The following is a 23,227-nucleotide window of genomic DNA, read 5'->3' as shown; positions in this document are numbered from 1 at the left end:
AATCAAAACGCCTTGAATTCTCCAAACTAAAACCATTTAAATAGAAAATACAGTGTGGATACTACATTATGTGTGCCAATACGATACAAAAACAACAAAAAAAATCCACCAGGAGGAGACAGGAAGACAACAGATATGATACAATTAAAAAAGCTAATTCACATTATCGCTAATTTCTGAGTCAGAAGAAAAGCAGAGATGTCCCTTAGTCGATTCACCAGCAAGGTTATCTAACTCCTTCTGTAGGGTGCCACACTACACGATGTTGCGCACACCAGCACTGCCTCCTGATTTTCCATCCTCCACAGCCTTCACAAGTTTGCCTCTAGTTCGCACTCTTTACAAGTACTGAATATATTTGAGTGTGGTTCTCCCGAGACTCCTTCCCCACAGAAAAGCATTGGTAAATTCACTGCCTTGTAAAGGTGGAAAAAAATAATGCAAGAACCACACACAAAACCAAGCAACCACTCCTATATGATCTACCACATCCTCTTCAGCAAGGCCCTTACCTGCCCACAATTCTTGGAAGAGCCCTGATGACCACTGTCTTTAATACAGTTCAGCAGTAAAAGCATACACTGCCTTGGACATCTTTGATAGATTACCCTCATTTCTTCCAATAAAAGTCTGACTTAACACAAGATTTGAGCTTGCACTTACTTTATTTCATTCTGCTTGTTACAGAAGGATGCTCAACACTGATGGAAGTCATGGAGAGCCAAGTCTTGTTCACGAAGACACTCAACAAGTCTACTAATATGCTGCTGATTGCAAAAGTAATCCCAATATCATACAAATAGTTGTAGGAGAGACAACTGTTTTTCTTTTGCCATCTGTCAGATATCTGGGGCTGGCAGACAGCATTTCCTAACAAAGTCAAAACTGATATCTGATTTAGGATAATCAAATCTCCTGTAATCAATTTAGTCACCTTGGCAGGGACAGTGAAGTCATTCCTGGACATTACAAATAACTCACTTCCTGCCTTTGTCTCCCATCCCTTCCTTCACCACACACATTTTTGTCTGCTTCTCAGATTAAAAAAAACAACCTGCACTCTTTTACTTCAAAGCCTCTTCCCAAGGTAATAATGAATCTCATTTCTGTGAATAACTATGGTAGATCTGCAAATATGCCCAACAAACTCAAATGCTCCAATATTACCCTGTAATTCATGGTACCATAACTCAGCAAGGACAAACCAGCAATTCCAGGGCATTGCTTTATTTTGCAAAGGATGCACACCATGGGTACATACTAGTGCATTAATAAAAATCCTAGCAGTGACAGATTTACCTTGTGCTTGTGGTGTAATGAGAATATTTCTTGCTCTCATTAATGAAACAGCTTGACATACATCCTCAAGAAATAAATTCTCTGAAGTGGTTGCTATATAGGCTAGTCTTCAGTACGAGAAACAGAACAGGAGTGGAGTCCCTGGACTCAAAGATCTCAGTTTTTAGAGATAAGGAAGCCTGCTTGCCAAGCAAATCAAACTTTCAAGTCTGTCTCCACATTGGTTGTTCAGATTGTACCTTAAAGGCAAAACAGTTGGAAAGCCATGAAAATTCAGATACAGTCCTAAAAAACACCCAAACAAAAAGCCCCACCAACTAAACCCACACTACATCAAACCTATGACAAAGTCCACGTCAGTTTTAGATGGAGGCATCACAAACTCCAAGAAAACAAAATATTTTGTTTGGCCTGTAGCTGTGAATATGATAAATTTTATTCTGCTTCTCCTTTGTCCTGAAGAGAGACTGAATTTTCTGAAGTACCTCCACAAGAATCCCAGCATAGCCACAGTAAAATTTAAGAGGAACTAGAAGATTTTTTAAGATCATCCAGATGGGCAGTGAAGACGGCCTAGGAAGGAAGGCTCCCTCCCTGCTGGAAGAACTGCTTGCATCTCCTTCATCACCACAGCCCTCCTGGCTCACAAACAGAATTACTTTGCAAGCACCTGCACCAGAAGCCTGGATGCCTTCAGATCACTGGTTTGAATCAAGCCATGGTTAGTAAAGTGCTAAAATAGCTGTTGAAATAGGATTGTGGTAGTATGATGTATGAGCAATAGCTTCTGCTATTTGGAGTTTTATCTTTGTGTACCCCTGGGGAGACTGTTTTTGAGGCTTCTTTCCCTCTGGATTAAGACTCTGCCTGCACATTCTACTCCATGTCCATCTCCGTTGAAAAAGTAAAAATAGAGGCTTTTACTGGGAAACACTCCTAAGAAAAAAACAAACAAATATCAGCACACCCGTGGTAAGCTCTGACAAAGCAGTGATAATCAGCATTAGTCTGGCCATCTTGATTCCTTCCCAACTCTCACATAGTGAATGTTGTTATTCATTATTCTTTCTTAATCTCAAGAATTCTGCAAACAGTTACGTACATTTCGTCACGAGGATTATGGACTCAAACTGCAGTTTAAGCACATTAACAATTCATATAATTCTTTACAATTATGTGTGTGTCAAAACCAAATAAACCCTGGTTTTCCTTTGTTTCGTCTGAATTTTACAAGGTACACTCATGTAAAGTCTGGCTATCTGAGTTCTGAGACAATGCAATTCCAGAGTCTTCATCCCTGATGACTTCCCAGGACCAGTTAAGCCAGCCCTGCCTCTGGAATGAAGGGCCCTAATTAATTCAAGACCTTGGGCTAAAAGCATCAGCAAAGCCACGATCTCCCAATACAGGTAGATTTCAGAACCATTTACAGCTTTCAGGTTCAGATGAATTCAAAGAATTAATTAGCATACAAAGGAAACTATTAAGGAGGAGGGTAAATGGAACATTCAAATTTTTGAAATGCCTTTCTAAATTCCACTCACAGCACAACACAAACTCTATCATAAAATGGCTGTAGGCATAACTACAGTCAGTTCAAGTCTGTTCACTCAAAAGAAATGAAATTAAAGTTGTAAAGCAAGACGCTGAGGTGTAAAGCAACCCCACACACATGTCAAATCTGCATATTCACAAGCAGGTGAGGACCTAACAGAACCCTAAGGAAACACCCAACATGAAAGCAATTCATAAGACTTAAGTTTTGAACTTTTTCCCCAAGTGCCTACTCAGCCCCTCTGCCACTTTTCTGACCTAAATAATTCCCAAACTTTTCCCCTCTGCTTACCTAGCCTTAATCCACATCTTATCCACACTTTCTCCGGGGCAATTTTGATAGGGAAAATAAAAAATAAAGCCACATCAAAAACCACACCAAAAAACAAAACAAACACCTGAGAGGAAAATGTAGCAATATACTGAAAAATAGCTAAAACACAAATAAAGCAAAAAAGACAGCTTTTATTTATTTAAGGCATATATTAGTTGAAAATATTTACCATAAACAGTTGAAAATTTATGCCCCACCACCATTTTTTCCTTCCACATCCACCCCATCATCTTCCATCCCTCTGTCCATACAACCCAACTGTCTTTAGCTTTTCCTCCTAGGTCACAACCCTCTGGGCCTTTAATCATGCTCCTAACATCTCTGAGTCCACAGAGCCACATCTTAAAGTATGAGGTTGGTCAGTCTTAACACCAAATAGGCAGTCCTATCCCTCAGCTTTACTTCCAGCTCCTTCCAGCTCGCACCAGAGGAAAAGGACCTTTGTAGCTTACACATGTGAGTAAAAACACATTAGATATAGTGAACAAAAACTGCAATTGGAAAGAAAGCGCATGAAGTTCTTCAGAACTAAAAGGAAAAAGGACTTTCAGAACAGCTCACTAGAGGGAGCCCCCATAAAGGGCATGAATATGCTCAGCTAGTGCGATGGAAAAAGATGGCACAAACCTAACATCATTGTAAAATCAACTCAAACTCAGTCACTGCTAAAATATCCAGGATTTTAAAGTCTAGTACACTTTAAAGTATCGTAATTTTTGAAATAGGTCTCAGAATCCAGATACAGAAATCCCTACAGTAATACTGAAGAGCTTGCAACCAATGGGAGGAGAACAACCTACAGCTGGAAGAGCTTCTGTTAAAAAACCCATCTTCATTTTAAAACTATTTGATAATGAAGCAGTAAAGCACAAAGGAGTAAAAATAGTTATTAAAGCCCCATAGTGTAAAGCAATATGTATGGCAAAGAAAAAGGCTCTGGGCACTCCATAAGCAAAACCAGTTAAGAGAAGAAATCGAAGAAAGGACAAGTGAAAAGGATTTACAGCAGCTAGACTCACAGGCTTGTACTATTAAAATGGAATTTTGTTAAACAAGTCAGACAACAATGTTTTTTTCCCCTCCAGTTCATAAAAACAAGAGTAACAGACTGAATTTCAAGAAACAAAGCTGAAAATGGGACTGTTTCAGCTGTGAATTCTAAAGCTGACTATAAATGATGAAGGAAGCAAATTAATTCCAAGTTAAAAATAAATAATAAGTCTGCCTGCTATCTCATCCCTGCTACAACAGCTACGAGTAGAAATATCTATCTATCCCCACAAGGAATGTTTCTCCAACAACAGTCGATAACATGATCTGGAAACAGCGCTGGGAAAAGAACCTGAGCGAGGGACAAGAGCCCCAACATCGTCCCCAGACAGGCACCAGCTCTTCCACTCCTAAAAGAATCCTCAAAGGCTGGACTGCGACACAGCTCCACTTTTCTTGGGCTGCTGAAAAAACAAAGGAGTTGAGCAAGCTTTAAGAGTGCATCTGACTAGAGGGAAATGTGCAGCAACTACTCCACTACATATGTTGCACGTTCTTCCCTTCAGTGTTTTTTTCTTAACGCTTTGTTTTTACATGTGTCTTGTACAGATTAAAAAAATTACAAACTATTAGCAATTACTAAGCTCACATATAACACAGCTTTCCATTCCATTTGTTTCTGCACAGGCTTACGGAGCGTGTTAGAAAGAGACAGATTGTAAGATCTGTTACATTACGTGCCTGCTTCCACTCCTACTAACCGTGGATGATTGTACAGGAAAGGCAATTGCTTATCTAAATCAAGATAAGCATTATTTCCATATGTTCCATCACCAGGGGGAAAGCATTCACAGATGCACTCTAGTACTTCAGATTTGTAGTACAGATTTGCTCTATCACTTCTTGGACTTAAACGAGATCAGAACCTGAGCACAAGGAAGAAACATCTGCTGCAGACAAATCACTTTCTACCTCGCCAAAAGCAGCACAACATGCAAGTCAAAGGCACTCGATAATGAACACCAACACCTTCTCCCTGGCTGCATGCTCTGCCAGTAAGCTCTGTTTCAGCTAATTACAAAGTGGCATAATTGGATTAGCTGAGGACTATAGCCAAGCACGAAGTTTACGAGGCATACAGACACCACGAATCACAGAACAGATGAGGTTGGGTGGGGCCTCTAGAGATTTAAGTCCAATCGTCCCACTCAAAGCGGGGTCACCCTGTCCCAGCTGGATTTTGAGTATTTCCAAAGACAGAGACTCCACAACCTCTCTGGGCAATCTGTTCCAGCGTTCAGCCACCCTCACAGTAAGCGTGTAGGTTTTGTTTTCTTATGCTCAGAAAGTATTTCCTCTTTCAGCTTGTGCCCATCACCTCTTGTCCTGTCACTGCGCACCACTGAGAAGACTCTGGAGCCATCTTCTTTACACCCTCCCATCATATGTTTGTAAACACTCACCAGATCCCATCTGGGGCATCTTTTCTTCAGGTTAAACCCAGATCTCTCAGCCTCTCCTTGCAGAAGAAATGCTCCAGTCCCTTAATCATCTTTGTGGCTCATGTTGTGCATTAATGACACTTCCCACTTTTGCAATATCGACAAATTTGCTGAGGTTGCCCTCTGACCCATCTTCCAGATCAGGAGGTCATGGTATCTCCCATTCAAGGTTTTTCAGGAGGTATGAAATACCCCTATCTGAGAACATGAGCATCACTTGATATCCACGGGTTAACCGAGGAGCCTACCTCCCATGAACCACACTGAAATGGAGTTCAACAGTGCTACAACACAGCACTCCAGAACTACTGCAAAAAGCCCAGAACTAACTCACTCGGTCCAAGTTAAATGTAGTGATAGTGTTTAGAAATTCTTTTACCAAACAATGTTCAACTTCGTATTTAACAAGGCCAATGAGTGATTAAAGTGCACAGAGAAGATATCCTAACCTTGAGAATAGATAAATCCTGGCAGAATTGCTCAAACAAGGCTGGTAAGAAAGAACAGCTTGGCTGGACAACAAAGTTGGGAAACATCCAAGGAGAATAAATTGTCCTCAAAAGACTCATGACCATAAAAGGGAAAAAGGAACAGGGGGCTAACTCCCCAAACAACCAACAACCACCACCCAAGACCCCCCCACATGCATAGTGTAGTTTTTCAACATCAGCATTATGTAAAGGTAGTAGATAGGTGGAAAGGCGGAGACTACTTGGAAAACATATGAATATTCATGTCTTTAAGGTATATAAAGGAAGAACTTTTGTTTTAGCGTGTGCATGTTAGGAGGCATGATCCCCCATGCAGCCAGTGCCAGATCAATAAGTGCCTGCTTCTTAATGCTACACTGGTGTTAAGAGGTTTATTCACAATGCCAGTGACAACAGAGCTATCAGCAGCCCACCAACAGGGATGAGCCTCTACTTTGCAGCTGTATGATTGAATTGGAGCGGTTGAGTACTATGTTGCACATTAAAGAGAGGAAGAGCGTCACATCATGAGAATTGTTAAAAAACTAGCCAGTCAGTCCTAACAACCCACACAACACTCATGCAAAATACAGTTATCCTTGTGTTACAAAGGTCTTGCATAGTCCTTACAGTGTTATGTTCCAACCTTTTTCTCAGTCTATCCCCCACTGCTGTGTATGTCCCCCAAAAACAGAACTGAGACACAAACCCCTTTTGAGTCTGGGAGCAGAGGAAGGAGAGAGAATGGAGAAGCTTGCCCTTTTTCTGAAGTTTCTGTAAAATAAAGGAAAACTTGGTATGGAATGCAAGAGTACTGAAGACCAAAGTTTAAGAAAGCAGTAATAACAAACAAGGAGAACAAGGAAAGGAATACATTCTCAATTCTTATTTGTGATGCAACCTGGTCTGCAGGGACACGCAATTGTCAATTCATAAATCAAAGTCTTCTCACTTCAATGGCATGCACAGCGACAGCAAAGACACGACATAAGTAGGCTGAGGCCCCAGGGTATTTGTGTGTTTACTTGAAGAGTCAGCATCCAGCTGCTATGGTTGCTATGCTTGCTTCTGCTGGCTTGAGATTTCGTGATTTAGGGTCCACAGGAATGGCTGCTGCTTTAGCTGTGACCCAAGAGATGTGTTTTCTGTATTTAAAGAAACCCATTCAATCACTGCCTTGTTGGCTGGATTTTTAATGTGAGCCTTCAGAGGGATTCAAGACTTCGACAATCTACTGGAATAAAAATGCCACTGGATAGCATATTTAGTAAGCTCTTGCCCAAGCCTGATCATCAGTACCTCAATATGATACCAAGAATTTTCATACACAGATCCTTCTTCCAGAACGGCAGTGAGAGTTGTACTGAAGTACGTTAAATGGTCAACAAAGGTCACGTGGAGGCAAGAACTAGACTGCATCATCTCCAACTCAATTCCTACTTTATAACCTCCCTTTACTACAGAAAGCTTGTCATTAACAATGGAAGTTCAGAAATTGAGAGAAAAAACATACTACACTCCTTTAGACCACTGTTCACAGAAATATGTGGATACTTTTTTATAAAGCTAGAAGACTACAGGTGATGCTACTTTGCCAGATTCCTTCAAAGACAAAGCAGATCACCTTCACTGCAAGAGTTGTGTCTTGGTAATATCACAGCATTCATACAACTATTCCTGCTGTGCTCAAGTCAATCCAGTACCTCCTGGGATAAGTAGGAGCCTTCATCCAAAACTTACACCACCAGCAGCACAGTATTCCTTCACTCAGCTTTAGAAACTGTCTGGAAAAAAAATGCCTTTTGATGAGCAACCAGGTGCTCGGTCTTCAGCAGCATCTATTTTATTTACCAAGAAGTGAAAACGCATTTTTGACAGGTGTGAACAGCACATACAGCATCAAGCAGATTTAAAGTAAGTTTATAGTGGGAAACCATGAATTCATTAGCTTTCATTCATTAGCTTACTAAGCAGTCAGACCATTTTTACATTCTCTTCTTTTTTTAATTCCCTACACCATTGCTAAGCAACAGCTTCTCTAGTTGAGCATTACAGCCTTTTGTAGGACTTACTATGGAGCTTGGCGATAAGAAATCACTACCAGCAAACTACGAAACTTCTGCAAAACTGTCAGCAAATATTTCATGGCATTGCCATTCAAGAGCCTCTCTGCATGAGTTACAGGGACAACTGCTTATCAGATGGGAGCAGGAACTTTAGTTTTCTAGTACCAGAGGACAGATAGGTAAGTTTTTATGCAAGTACAAAAGTTAACCTTTTCCCCATGAAGACGTTAAGCTTGGGCAGTGCTTACCTTGCAGCATTTCCCCTCCCCTACTCCGAGATACCACATGTAATTTGCTACCCTACAAAACAGTAGGGTTTCAATCCAAACAGCAAGATACAGAAGAAAATCTTCAATATTTGAAGAAGACTCTACCAAGACCCATTAGTATTGCAAGTCATACTTGCTTACTTTAAGGACTTGAAAAATATAAAGTAATGCAAACTCACAAGCAGTTACAAACTCACTAGCAGTTCAGAGAAAGATTTAGCTCCATCTTCGTCTGCACGTCTACCTGGAAAAAACACACACCAAACCTCAAAGCCCTTAAATCGACAGAGGCATATGTTGGTGTACATCGCCTATTCTGTCTGGATTTAGTTATTTGTGATACACTTACAAACCTTCTCTGTAAGAACAATGCAGAAAGGGAAAAAAAAAAATGGAACTCTGCTTTTTCTAAAAATATAACTGATCCATACCCTCAGTGAAAGTTACATAAAGTCTGGGGTTTACTTTCAGTTGATGCAGATTCATTAAGTATTCCCACAAAAGGACAGCACTGCAATACACAGTATGTTTGTATGAGAGCAGTGTCTTTTTTTCAAGTGTACCTTATCCATACAGAAAATATGACATTAAGCATACAGGAATAGATTCAACACAGGCTGAACTTCAACTACAAGTCGTATTTGTGGAGCAAATGAAGAGTACCTTACAACACCTTTGCAGACTAACCATCGGTACCAAAGAGACCATCAAAAGGGCCCACATTTGTACAAACAAGCCTCTGAAAAAGCAAAGGGCAGGACAACGCAGGTAAATATTTCAAAGAAAGACATATGTGCAACCAGTTCTGCACTTTTTTCATATCTGCATTACAGATGGACCAAGTCTTCTGGCCAGGATCCTCTTATAAACTACTGAGCAGTCTTTTCTAACTCAGTGTTTGATCATGAACGCCTAGAGATGCTGCTAGCACAAAGGTGCATGTAGAAAACTACTTCCACTTTCAAAAATAAATGTATTGGCTATACCAGCACAAGGCTAAGAGGTTTAATTCTGCAATTCTATAGCATCCTGTCCACAAAAAAGTCATTTGGAAATTTTGGTAAAAGTGCTTGTGACACACACTTCTGCAAACATGCCAAGCCAACAACCCGACACCTGCAAGTCTCTGTACCTTTTCTGTGCACAAACATTATGTTTATCCCTCCCTCCACCCTGTTCAAAGACAAAATATTTCTTAGTGAAATGGAGCCACACATAAAATTGTAATTTCAGTGGTTTTTAAAGCCGTACAAAATAGAAGTTTAAGTATAAAGCGGATTGTTAAGCCTTCTCTCCAGCACAGAAGAGCATTTTCTGTGCATGGTAACACACACATCTGTGTGCAGCACTTCCTACAGGGCTGAGGAATTCCGTGTCAACTGGATTTTCCAGTGGCACATCAGCTAGATGGCCTCTCACAGGGAAAGCCACATATCCCTTCACATAGGAAATACTATAACAAACCAACTAATGTCTGAAGAAGTTGTTGGAGACATTTCCACATGGTGAGCAGTTCAGCTCTAATGAGCCAAAGAAGGGAAACCAAGCTTATCTGGTTTCCAATGATGGGGTTTTTAACACATGTATAATCAAGTGTTTAATTGTGCATGAAGCAAATGCAGCTGTGCATGAAAGTTGGTTAATATGATCCAAACAGGGAGCTCAATGAGCTTTATCTGCATCAGTGATCCCCATACCTTATCAAGGGAGTTAAGCCAGTATCCTTACATGGTGGTGAACTTTCAGACTTGATGCAAGCCTCCCACATCCAGAGAGCAGCAGTTGACAGGCCTACCCTGTGTGATCACTAATTATTAGCCCCAGGCAGCAAATCCTAGTTGAAGCAATAGTTCAGCACCGTCATAAATGTCTGTCACATATAAGCTACAGTGCAGTAAGACAAGCCATACCAGTCTCTTACTGTCTTATCAAAAGAGGCTCCCAATCTTCTGCAGGAGGACGTCAGCTTTTTCCACCTACACCTGAAGATATCCAAAAGTCATGTTGCCAGTCGACAGGGCAACAGGTCTACACTGGGAAGCCACGACAAGGGTGCAATTTAACAGCTTCATCTTGGCCTCAACCTAATTGAAGACACGTGGCTTCTAGTCAGGCTGTCACACTGGCTCACATCTATCTGCAAAAGACTGTGAGGACATATGCCACAATCCATCATAAATTATAGATTAGGGCTTTAGCCAAGCTACCATACTGAGCAAATCTAGATGACTTACTGCAAATGTCTTTGTAGAGCAAGAAATTAAATTTGGGGATTTGATCTTGCAATTCCCCATGCTCAAGAGGGCCGCATCTTTTAAACACAAAAAATGTGGAGGGAAAAAAAATAGAAAGAAAAAAGACAGACATATACATAGATACACATTACTGGAAACCAATATGTATAACCTATTACTTCTCCCCTGCAATGTATTAAGCTATCTCACTAAAAAAGTTACTATTATTCTTCTTTCCCTTAGTAGCTTTGAATATGAGACAAGTCAGCCACTGAAAAGCTCCAGGCTGGAACCTGAGAAACGCTACACTTTGTCAGCAGTTTCTGAGGAACAGCACATACCAACTTACACATCGCTGCTGCTAAAGCCATCCTTCCTCACAATCTGAACGAGCCTACCAGCTGACAGCACACTGCAGCATCTGGACTTTCTAACTCTGGTTAGTACTTCCTTAGGGACCTCGGTACAAAACTTCAGCGCACAGTGATGTTCAGTAGCTACAAAAAACGGATTGTTTCTCACATAGCATGGGACAGAAGCTTGGGAGTTATTAACCTGATCAAGACTCATGTAACCAGCACTTAAACATTAGAAATATTCTTTCTGGCAAAGACATATTTAACTTCCCTTTGCATCTCCACCGACTACTACTTTCTAAGACACACTGAGAGCTTGTGGAGCTTCAATAAAGATACTAAATTGTTGTTAAGAGCAGTATTGTTTCCTACAGTTAACTCTTGCCCCTCAAGGAACTGGCTGCCACTGGAGTTATGAGGGTTCTCTCAGCCACATGCAAAATGGCCACCAAATGGCCTCTATCTCTATCAAGGACCTGTATAAGCTTAACGCTGTGTGCAAGTTAACATTTTAAAAAAAAAAAATCACGGAACAGCAGCTTAAAAAGTAGTCATCATCTTAATTACATCCAAAAAAATGATTTACTTTCTTAGAGAGAGGATTAGCCACACTGGATTATGTGTTCTTAATCTATATGAAGAGAGCTGATTTTTTGCTTTTTAATAATCATCTCACTTGCTGAAAGCAAGATTTTTTGTTTTTCCCCAAAACAGTTTAAGAAAAACCAACACAAGTGTCATTTCTTTGACAGCTAATCCATCCTATAAAGGTTATATTCATGCAGCTCACCAGGGAATTACAAGGTCAATTGAATACATATTGGTCCTTTCTGTTTACTGTAGTTTTTTCCCCCCACCATACTAAACACACTGCTTTATCCACTTAGATCAGGGATATCACCAACTAGATAGGAACACTCACCTCTAAAAACAGACCCACACCCCACCCCCCAAAGGTCATTTCTCTGTTTACACTCAAGTAAACTTCCACCTGAGGAGTTTTTCCCCATCTCTGTGCTGTGCAAAGCTATCTTTGGAAAAGAATAGCTGAGGCGTGTGTTTAGGAAGACAGAAAGGTGTGTGGGGTCAGTACATCACATGGTCAGATTTGTACCACTGCGCAGCCTTGCATCTGTTCAGGACAGATCCCGAAAGGGCAGCCAAGAGCCTGGGAGCCGCAGAGCACACGGGGCTCCGGTTACTCCCTATCGCTCTGGCAGCCTTTGGTATCTGTTGCAGCCAAACGTGAACCACCTCAGCCTTAAAGTCACTCCACATTATGCCATGGGCACACAGACTCCTTGTCACCTTTAGAACAAGCTAATAAGGTGCAAACCTGGTTTGCTGTTGTTACCACTCCAATTCCTTTGCTGCTTTCTTCATGTATGCATAGCATTAACAGACAACAGAAACAAACAAACAGATTTATAGCCACTTCCACAAAAAGCACATGTATAAGTATTCCAAATAATTCATTACCATGATCTCCACAGAACTCATAGAAGCCACAGATGTTAGTCTTTTAGTGAAGCTCCCCCAGCTATTACACACAGCAATTAATAAGCTGTGATCTCCACACGCATCTAAGTGACACAGCTTTCTAACCTTAAACACACTAGTCTTCAAGAGACCTTGGGATAACATGTTTAGCATGAGTAACAGAGCGGCATGCCAATATATGAAAAGGATGGACAAAACCCAATACAGCACGAGTTTAAGTGAAGCTGAACTCACATTCAAGGCCACAGCTAATAGCAAGAGATCCCAACTGTGTCATGCAAGTTACTGCAGTTTCCTATGTGAACTCGGCAGAAAAACTGCTGTAGTGTGAACTTCACCAAACAAAGAGTTTCAGTAGCAAAAAGCACCATTTTCTTTCACTGACAGATAGCAAGCACCACACTGAGCTAAGATGTCTCAATTTACTTTCATCCTTGTCACTCAGCTAGAAATCTGTTCTAAAGACAATTGTTAAAGTCACTATAAGAAAAAAGATAATGCAAGCTGATGGACTTAGTTTTTCGGTGGGGGGATGGTCTTGAAGTGCACTGGTTTCACATAGCTATTACAGATGGAACTTGTTGATTGCCGGGCAACTTTTGACAATCTTAATGTTCTAGTAGAACATGATTTCTTTTTCTGTGTAACTCACTGAAAATAACGAGTGAGTTAGAGATGCTCTCTCTCACTTGCAGACACCTGACTGAATTTCACTGCAGCTTAGTAGTGGCATTACTTTCAAAAGGCTGTTTGATGGTCATCACCTTGATTCCTGGTTCCTGCAGGACAGATATTCACATTAACCAGAGCCACGTGGGGATGCACTGAAGAACTCAGTATTACCTGTGGTTAGTTAACCATCTCAAGAAATGCTGGTCAACAGAGCTCAGTTACCACACGTCTTTTTTTCAGCATGAAGCATTTTGAGTGGCTCATCTAGATGCTTCATCTCTATAATCTTGTATGAACTCACTGTGAATATTTAGAAAGCTAGAGATTCACAGTACAAAGACACTTTTACTGAATCCAAACCTTACTATTATACATAAAGCCCTCAATGTTAAAGTAGATTAATTTGAACACAGTTTGAACCATATAATTTTCTAAAAATATAGCAGATTAAGAAAATCCAGAGGATGCCAAAACATCTAAACATACTTCAAGACTTGCTTAAAAAAAAGGACTGCAGATCTTTCATGTCATTTGATCTTCAACAAAAATAAAATAACTCAACTGTAACTGTGTCCTTCCTTTTTAACTTCATCCAATCAAAAGTAGTTCTTACTATTAGCAAAGATCTTTAAACCATCACCTGAATTTGCTGTTTTCTTGGCACTGCTGCTATACCAAAGAATCCCAGAGGCTGCGAGCGTCAGCAGGACTGTCAGCTGCCTTGAGTTAAACTATATAATTTACTCCATTTTCTGGATTATCCCATTAATGCAACAAAACATTTTTCTACCAGTGACACACAAAACTCAGTGACAATAGAATTCCCAAGACCCTAATTTTTCAAAAAGCCTTCAAGAAAAACTTTTCTGAAGTCATCTCTCACATTCCCCACTGAAGAGTAAAGACATCTTTGGGAATAACTGTGTACCCAAGAATAAGCTAAGGTATGGAATCAACTTCAAAAAACACTCTATTTGTCTACACGGTGGCATTCTATCCACCAAACATCACAAAACATAAGTTACCATTGCTGTATAGGATGAGTGCCTAGCATAAAGTGGTATATAATAAATAGCACTGAAATAAAGGTACACAAATTCCAGAGCTTCAGAAAACAAGTCCATTATTCGCACGTTGTCAGGAAGGAACTCTACTTCACAGCACGTAACAGAACAGATGAGATGTGTCTGCCTTTGGTCTATCTGAAGGATGAGAAGTGGGAGGAACGATGGATTACAGCATATATGCACTGTCCAGCCCTGTATGACAGGTTCATTCTTCATTTCCAAAGTGGATAGCTCCTCATTTCCTTAATAAATGCAGTTAAAACAAAGAAAGCTTCCATTTACAAATACACTTCAAGACTTATTTTCCCTTCCTACCATCCCCTCTGACATTAAAGAGGGCCACTTGTCAGTAACAGCAGTGGAAGGAAGAGGGGCAACGTTACGATACTTGATCTCTGAGGTGCGCTTGTGCAGCCTGACAAGTTGTATGCCAAAACCCAGGGACATTGACGAGGTCACCCTTCTGGAAATGCATGTACCCACGACAGCCTGCTTCCCTCAGTCCAGAGCAGTGGGCACCAGGCTTAGGCCCTGCATTCCATACTGTGCAGCCACTTACCCCCCACCCCCAAAAAAAAAGGTATCACAAATATTGACCACACTCCATGCCAAAACACACACCAACTTAACTTCTTATGGCTAGTCATGTCCATATGAGGAGACCTGCAAACATCATAGGTTTTTGGTTTAGTCACAGAAGAGCAAAACAAAGACAAAAACTACACACAGCTGCTTTCAACTTTCAAATGTTTTCAAACACCTTTGCTGCTATAAAAAAAAGGCAAATCCTTTGTCAGCTGCTGTTCAGAATTCCCTAACTTTACTCCTCAGAAGCCTTTACATCGTTATACATCCCTCTGTTATAAAGACTTCCAGCCTTGCCAAAATTTACCTTATCATCAACTTATTCCAAGCTGTACTGGTTGTCTTCAGAATTTAGTTCTGAACACAACTTCATGCCAAAGGGTAGAGGAGGAGGGGTGGGGAAGAAACGCTTCTCTCCACAAACTAAGTTACCTTCTCCAAACTTGTCAATAAAGAGCATGCAGAGGTATCATGGCAGTCAGGCTGGTTCCTTCCCAACGTGAACCTTTCAGGTCATTTCAGTTTCAGCAGTTCCACACACAGACTTTTCAATAATCTTCTGTTAAACTTCCATATAACAAAAACACGTGCCTAACTGGAACCTCCTAACACCCTCCAGTGAGTCATTCACATTTAAAAAGGGGTACCCTAAAGCTTTTGTATTTTTCACGCAAATTTCCCTACCAGTCAGTACAAAAATTTGTGCAGTACTGAACATCCTTAATCTCCAGTTGACTATCTACAGGGACTACTGCCAGCCCAGATGCTCTCTACTTCTCCCACAGCTTCTTATTCCAGCAGCTGATTGATTGCACCTGCTTCACTTTATTTGTTCTTGGTTCCTTTCTTGATTTCTCCTCATCACTCTTCCTGAACAACCACTCCACACTTTACTAATCAATCTGTCATTTTTTCACTGTATACAGTGTTGGAAGTAAATGGTAAAGAACTTTTTCCACATTCCCCATCAGTTGCTGTTTTGGCTTGTCAAGCCCACAGAGGATTTTCCCTCCCCCCACCCCTTCAGACCTCTTTAGTTTGTCACTGCCAGAATTAGCCTTTCACTTGAAAAAAATATCAGAACTTGGGCATAGCACTGTCAAGTCATCACTGATTTCATCACACCTGGGACTTCACTTGCTCTCTCCAGAGTCTCATTTAGGTTGTACCAGTTGCCCTCTGTGTGTCCCAGTATAGGGAGCTGAAGTTCTCATCAGCAAGGAGACTTAAATTCTAATTTTTTCAGTATTTTAACTCAGAAAGACAGTTCTTACACATTCTTGATACCTTCAGAGTGGGGTCAACATTTAAGGTGAATAAAGTTTGAAACAGATACAGTAACAGTCGCATTAATATACATATTTCTTTTAATTGTACTGACCAGTTGAAACACAAACATTTCAGCAGTCTAACCTTCTAGAAGATCACTATTCCACACGGCTTATTTACAACAAATACATCAAAGAAAACAAGTGACTATGGATATTTTCTCCTGAATGCACAGTATTACAAAAGCTTCAAGTAGCAGAGGAGTGTTTCAGCACAACTTTTGCCTTCCAGCATTTTTTGCAGTGTACTGGGTACTAACAGAAAGAATGCAAGAGCAGCTACAAGAAAATAAATTCACCACTGCCATGATTCAATACCCGCATATTAGACACTGACATTTTGCTTATGTGAAGTGTAACAGCAATCACAACGTAAATCCACACCTTGTCACATTCAGCAGCCCAAGTAATACAAGATCTGCGAATTTTAGCACATTATACAGAATCTGAGAGTAGTTAGAATGAAAACATAGTTTAGGCTAGAATGGATAAGGAGTCTCCCAGTTAAACCGCATGATATATTACGTATCCCCATCTACCTCAGGCCCCCAAAACGAACTTTGGAGAAGTCAGGTCATCTTATTTATTTTTATGCAGCCTTTGTTTTCTAGATGGACCAGCTTCTTGATGTTCTAAGTTATAAAAGGCCTACTCTAATGGGAGAAAGAGGTCTATGGGTACTGTTGTAATACAACTACTCATCAGCATTGAAGAGCTCAGCAACCTCTGACATATTTTCACTTCAAAAGCTTTTAGGAGTAGATGATAGCATTAGTTGTTTATGACAATGGCTTCTGCAAATCTGTCAGCTCCTCCAGATTGTGCTAAAGTAAGTGTTATAGCTTTCCCATTTTATTAAGAACAGCTGATTAGTTCCAGGCCTCATCTCACCTGGAGTATTATCATAAAGATCATGCTCACCTACAGCCACAAGATTACTCTACACAGGTGTTCACACAGGCCAGTATTTGCCCTTAACAGTAACAAAAGGATCTTAATACTAGTCCTGAATCTGCAGGAGCAGGAAACACTTTAGGTCTCATCGTTAGAAACCCCTCCAAAAAACACAAGCTGCAGCCAAGTAGGATAACAAGACATGGAAATAAAAAAGGAGGAGGAAAACAGCTCAGAAGGCATCCCTCTTCCACACCCCTGTATGCATGGAAGAGAATTAGATGAAGAACGAGACACTTAAACAATTCTGTATTCTGTACATAATTTTGTAAGTGAATTGGATTCTCATTTTTGGTCAGCCTTCACTGCAAGTATTTAGACAACTCTACTGGTGATCATAACTGCGATAACGCTGTACACGCCAAGAGAAGGGGAGTTAATCCAGGCCAGGCTGATGTTCCTCAGCCCAAGAAAGCAGGCAGGACCATAAGTAAGAGAGGCTTCAAACCTAAACTTCCACCATTTCTGGATTTTCAGAAAAACAACACAACTTGCGCACTTCCCCTCTGCTTTTCAGCCACCTACCAGAACAACACTACTTTGCCCAGATTACCCATATCGTTATGCTCGCTAAGTTTCAAAGACAAAGTTCATTAGGCTTGGCTGACTGCTGGAGCGTCTGGAAAGTAAGACTGACTCACGCTGAGAATAGCTATTTTACACACTTCAGGATATCAGTGTTTTTATGACTCGGTCAGGGGATGCTTGCAGAATTAGTGGACACCAGTGAGGCTTTAAGAAATGTTGCTGGGGATTTTCCCCCCTGCCCCGAAAGTGCCCTTGTCCCCACGTTAGGCTGCCACTGGTAGTAACAACATGGGTTCTAAGTCTTGGCCCTCCTAGAAGTAACTTCAGACTGAGGAAACAGAATGTCCTATATTTAAAGAAATTCCCCTGTTTTACTTACCATCACTTTCACTCTTACTTTTTAAGTCTTCCATCCATGTTGGAATATTTTTCAATGCAACATAATCCCTTAAGTACTCTTTGCGTCTTTCTTCCAAGGTCATCTTCAGCAAACGCTCTGTTTAGGGGAAAGAGAAATAAAAAAAAAAGGTTTGCAAGCTTTCATATATTCTTGCACACTGGCCAAGTAGTGACCAATTCCATGTCCTTGCTGCAATTAAATCCCATTTGAGAGAACCAAGCACAGGTGATTCAATGAGTTACAAGTACTAGGAGTAAACCACAGGGCATCTGAACAACTGCACACGCTTATTTATGGATATCCTAGTCCAGCAAAAAGAAATGCCTCTTCACTACTCTCTCAACTGTCCAGACTTCCTCCCCACATCACTACTGTGCCTCTTATTCCTCCCACTTTAATTCAAGGATCAGAGAACTAACAGCAAGTTTATCAAGTAGGGAATTGTTTCATAGAGAATGTTCAGGTAATTAAAGTCTATTCTTCAGGTTCTGCATTTGTAAACCAGACCTTTAAAAAAAAAAAAACCACCAAAGTTAGGAAGATCAAAATTGAACCATTTTACTGAAAAAAGTTCACCAATGCCAGCAAGTAAAGGCAGGGCACAAAATTAACGAAGTGCTACTACATTACAAAAGAAATGAGAGCTAAAACAAATGTTATGTCGCTTGCTAGATGGCTGGGGTGATAAGAGAAGCATTTTTGTTTGGTTGGTTTTTTGTTCTGCAAACAATGTCATTTTAAGCATGAGAAAACCAGTCATTCACTTTAAACACATCCAGTGGCGTTTAATCCCATTTCGGTCGGAAAAATAAAAAAATCAGTAGCTGTAGAAAATACTAGGATATTCATTAGGTACTCAAGAGTAAATAATACAATTATGTAAATCTGACAAACTTTGGTTGAACATAATCCCAAGTGCTAGGAAGGCCCACTGCCATCCACCAGCTAAATATGTTTCAAAACAGCAGACCAGGACCAGCACGAACTGCATCCGCTCGATTTAAAGTGCTGCCAAACAGAACCTGGATTTAAAGTGAGCACCGTGGGTTAAGCTTTAGAGATTTTTATTTGAGCATTAATATAACACACTTGGTTACCACACTAAAACCCATATGGATGGTTGTTTTGTCCTGAGAAAGTCACCATGTCTTTTTCAGACATTTAATAAAAAGTGAAGCCTCAAAAATTGTACAATTATGACGGCTACTGCCAACTTCACTCTTCTTCAGACCTTGCTATAAATGAACTAAGTTCTAAGGTAAGAAAAAAAGCATCCTAAAGACACAACACTGCGAACAACCCCTGTGCTTCAGCAAGACCCTGTACCTGATTTTTGCAGCCACAACCTCTTCTCCCACCCCACCTCATCAATGCTTAGTATTAGCTCAGCATGACGCAGAGCTCTTCCTCTTCCAAAAGGAGGGAGGGGAGGAAAAACCCAAACCAAGCTGTGGAGCATACCATGATGCCCATACACTAATCAGATCTCTGGGTCTGTTTTTACCAGTGGCACTGTACTATTATTACCATACTAGTAGTTTTTCTTGACACATTAATCAGTAATAAATGCTCTTTGATGATTCAAGAGTTTTTAGGGCTGTAGAGGAGGGCTAGACCCATATTATTTGCCTTGGGCACAAAGGATTAGATGGACATGAAAAGAATATTTTCATCTTGAGGTGAAGGAGCAGTGAGCAAGCTGAATATGAAAACCGCTTCTCAGATCAAACCTTCAAAACAAAAAAAAGAGAAAATCACTTTCACTGGGTTGGGGGTTTTTTTGCAAAATAAAGTTTCCTAATTATGCAGGCCAGCACAGTCTAATAACCAGAGGCAGGTTTTGAGCACAGATTGCCTTATCAAAATAAGGTTTTTTTGATATTTTTGACAGTACTACCAATTTCTTCAGTTGACAGAAACATTTCTGTCCCATTATTCAGGCTTGGTATCTTAACTGGATATTTACAACTGCAAAAATAAAGCTAATATGATTAGGATCGCCGTTATGCACAACAGATATGCACTTAACTCCATTACTTGATCTTCAGGCATACAAAACACCAAGTATTTAATGTACCTGTTCGAAGCACTACAGAAAGGCAAACCTAGGAGAGTGTGCCAGGTTTGAGGGACTGACAGGCAGAGGAAGTTTGAATGCCTTTTGCTGAAGAGGTTACAGAGCCAGTTCTGTGCCTTCAAAACAAAGTTCCTCTCTCTAGGAAGGTTTTAGACAACTTTGCTCTTGCGAGTCAGCAGCAAGAACTTAAACTGAGTCTTAATTATGCACAAACCTCTGGGAAGACACTTCCAACAGCCTCAGCTGCAAGTGGTTTTCTGCCTGTAGCTTTATGAAGTGCCTTTCAAAGTCTGCAGGCAGAACAGTCCTGCATCTAAGACTGAAATCAACTGCAGTCCTGCTCCTATTCTGTTTCAGCTGTCCTCAAGCAGGGAGTCTCCTGGGAGAGCACAGACCAACCCTTAATTACCATGAAAGTAATTAAGAAAAGCAAATGTATTGTCAGTGGGTTTGAACTCAATATTTAGCAATCAGTGCTTTTTCTTTGTAAAAAGTTCTTCAGAATATAAAAGGCTGAGAAGGATTGCACTCAGAGCTTCATGAGAGGAGTAGAACCAGCAAGCACAGCCAGCTTCGCAGGGGTTCAGAACTACCTGAGAAAGGCAAAGGCAGACCTAACAAAAGATCTGATTTCAAAAGTACAATGTGGGTAGAAAGGAAGGAAGTTGGGCTTCTATAGTTTTTGTCTCTAGCAGAGAAAGTACTTGGTAAGAACAGTCACACAGGGCTACAAGCTGAAGAGCAATGCCAACAATGAACGCTGAAGTTTTTTCTACCCTCCTCACTCAAAGTACTCCAGGCCAGGATCATCAGCATGACACTGGAAGAGAGTTACTGGAGCAGAAGACTGGCAAACACTGTTCATTCTCACTAGGCAAAGAGACGCTGAGTTCTGGCCAGCTAGCATTCACAAGCATGCTCCCCTGGATAGAAAAATCTCCCCAGCAGTCGTGAGCTCTGGTTTGCATTCGGTAACATCACCGTACTGATGGAGACCATCATCCCCACAGCTGACTACGACAACGAAAGCGTGCCTGCAGCTCAGGTTTGCAGCTTCGCCTCCAGCCCCTCCACTCGACCCTCCCTACCCAGGGTTCAAGTTCACACGCCAGGCTATGAATTCACACAGACAGCAGCAGAGCTGGAAGAAACAAGTGGGAATAATGGGAACACTCACCAGAGCCTACCAGAAACCTTTTCCCATCTGCCCCCAGCATAAAACCATCATTTTTTGAAGGTAACAGCATACAGCTTTAGGGACTTGTAAAAGGAAAGTCAGTTACAGTTGATCACACACAATCAATGCCTGAGAAGATTTAACTATATCTTCTCTATTGAAAACAGAAACTTAAAATGTCTGGTAGAAATTTGTTGCCTCACCTTAACTACAGAAACACGCTTTGTAAGACAGTTTTGAAAGAGAAAAGCTTGCAACAAAACTCACTTCATTTGAAAAGAGTTTGACAGGAGCAGCTAACCTACAGTTTGTGTTGTAATAATTTTTCCTTAGAAACATGCACCTGATTTCTGCCACAGACAAAAAGGATGAATCCTGTCCTTCAAACTGGTTTTCTGCCTTCTTGGATTGAAACACACACACAGTCATAGGGGTGATGAAAGAAAAGAAAAAAAACCTTAAAATATGACCCACTGGTGTGTTTTTGTTTTTCTTCCTCTCTTCCTGGTATATTTCTAGATTATTTGTAAACATACCAGGCAATAAACATTTCCTCCTAGCCAACGTAAACATTATACTTCCACCGTGTGAGTTTCTCTTAATTTTGACATTGCCCTCCACGTGATCAAGATAAAGTATCAAAATGGCAAGGTCTGAATAAAATGCTTGTCCTACGGTTTTCCTGCTCTCGAGTTTGACATCGGGGTTTCATAAACTGAGACTACACAGGGGGGGGGGGGGGGGGGGGGTCCTTAAAAAAATAAAAGGAATAAATATTTCTCGGGGGGGAGTTGTTCTGAGAGCCACCAATCCTCAAACACCTCACCCCAACTGATCAAAACGAGAAGCTGAACTCAAGCGCGTTACACCAGCGATACCAATAAACCATATTTTCCCTGGGAAACCTATGCACTAAAATGAGAAAAGGCACGTTTTGACGGCATGTGCTTAACTTTTCGGCCTGAAATACTTCCACAAGGTGACTTGAGGGCGGGAAGCCCTCAGGAGAGGGGCTGCTCCTCCCCAACCCCCGCTCCCCTCAGCCCCAGGGCCCCGCTCCTCACAGGCAAAGTTAGTCAGCGATAACCGAAGGTGGAGGGGGGGTGTGGGGTGTGTGGAACGCTCCCAAATCCCGCACAGCCGGGGTCCCCCCCCACCCTTCGGGCTGCCGAGAGGCGGTGGGGAACCCCGGCCGTGAGGGATTTGGGGGTGTTTCAGGGGAAAGACAACGGCAGAGAGCACGGAGCGCCCCCCTCCCCCACCCGTCACCTCAGCCCCGGGCGCGGGAAGCGCCGCCGGGCACCCCCCGGCGAGGCGGCGGCTCTGAGGGGACGGGACCCCCCCCCCAGCACGGGTCAACGTGAGGTAAAGGCGGGAGAAGCGGGGCCGGGCCCGGCCCCGGGAAGGGCGGCAATACCTTTCTCCTCCCGCCAGAGCTTTTTCCGCTTGTTGCCGGGGTACATGGTGGTGTGGCTGGCGGCGGCTTTGAGCTGCAGGTTCCCCAGGCTCACGAGGGGGTGGACGAGACGCCGCGCCAGAGCCGACCGCTACCGACGCCGCGCGCCGCTGTCTGCCGCCGCCGCCGCTCCCGCTCGCCGCCGGCTCCGCGCCCGCCGCCCGGCTCCGCACGGCGCCCGTCAGCTGGGTCACGCCTCGCTCTAACCCGACACCCCCGCAGCGCCCGCCCCCCTCCCCGCCGCCCGTTGGCTCCGGCAGACGCCGCTCAGCAGCCCCCTCCTCCGCCCGCCGCCGCCGCTGCCGCCGCCGGACCGGGCCCGGCGGACGCACCGGCCGGGAGAGGCCTGAGCGCGGCGGCGGAGCGGACGGCGGCGCTGGGTGATGGGGGGCAGGGGGGCGGGGGGGGT

At 42.1% G+C, this 23,227-nt stretch overlaps 1 protein-coding gene across 3 annotated transcripts in view; it reads right to left on the bottom strand.

Moving 5' to 3' along the window:
* Nucleotides 1-23,001, bottom strand: part of MACROD2 (mono-ADP ribosylhydrolase 2) — a 901,283-nt gene extending 878,282 nt beyond the window's left edge. For 2 of the 3 annotated variants that reach the window (XM_074817243.1, XM_074817244.1), the window contains exons 1-2: nucleotides 22,780-23,001; nucleotides 18,088-18,204 (exon numbers count right to left, since the gene is read on the bottom strand). In XM_074817243.1, the coding sequence (XP_074673344.1) occupies nucleotides 18,088-18,204; nucleotides 22,780-22,825 (163 nt within the window). In that variant the 5' untranslated portion in view covers nucleotides 22,826-23,001. The remainder of the gene's footprint in view (nucleotides 1-18,087; nucleotides 18,205-22,779) is intronic. The other variant, XM_074817245.1, reaches the window with a different exon arrangement.
* Between the last annotated feature and the right edge of the window lie 226 nt (nucleotides 23,002-23,227).

The sequence above is a fragment of the Strix aluco genome, chromosome 3, assembly GCF_031877795.1.
Source record: "Strix aluco isolate bStrAlu1 chromosome 3, bStrAlu1.hap1, whole genome shotgun sequence".
Lineage (NCBI taxonomy): Eukaryota > Metazoa > Chordata > Aves > Strigiformes > Strigidae > Strix > Strix aluco.
Note: the sequence above shows the minus strand (reverse complement) of the source record. Positions and strands in the feature narration are given on the sequence as shown.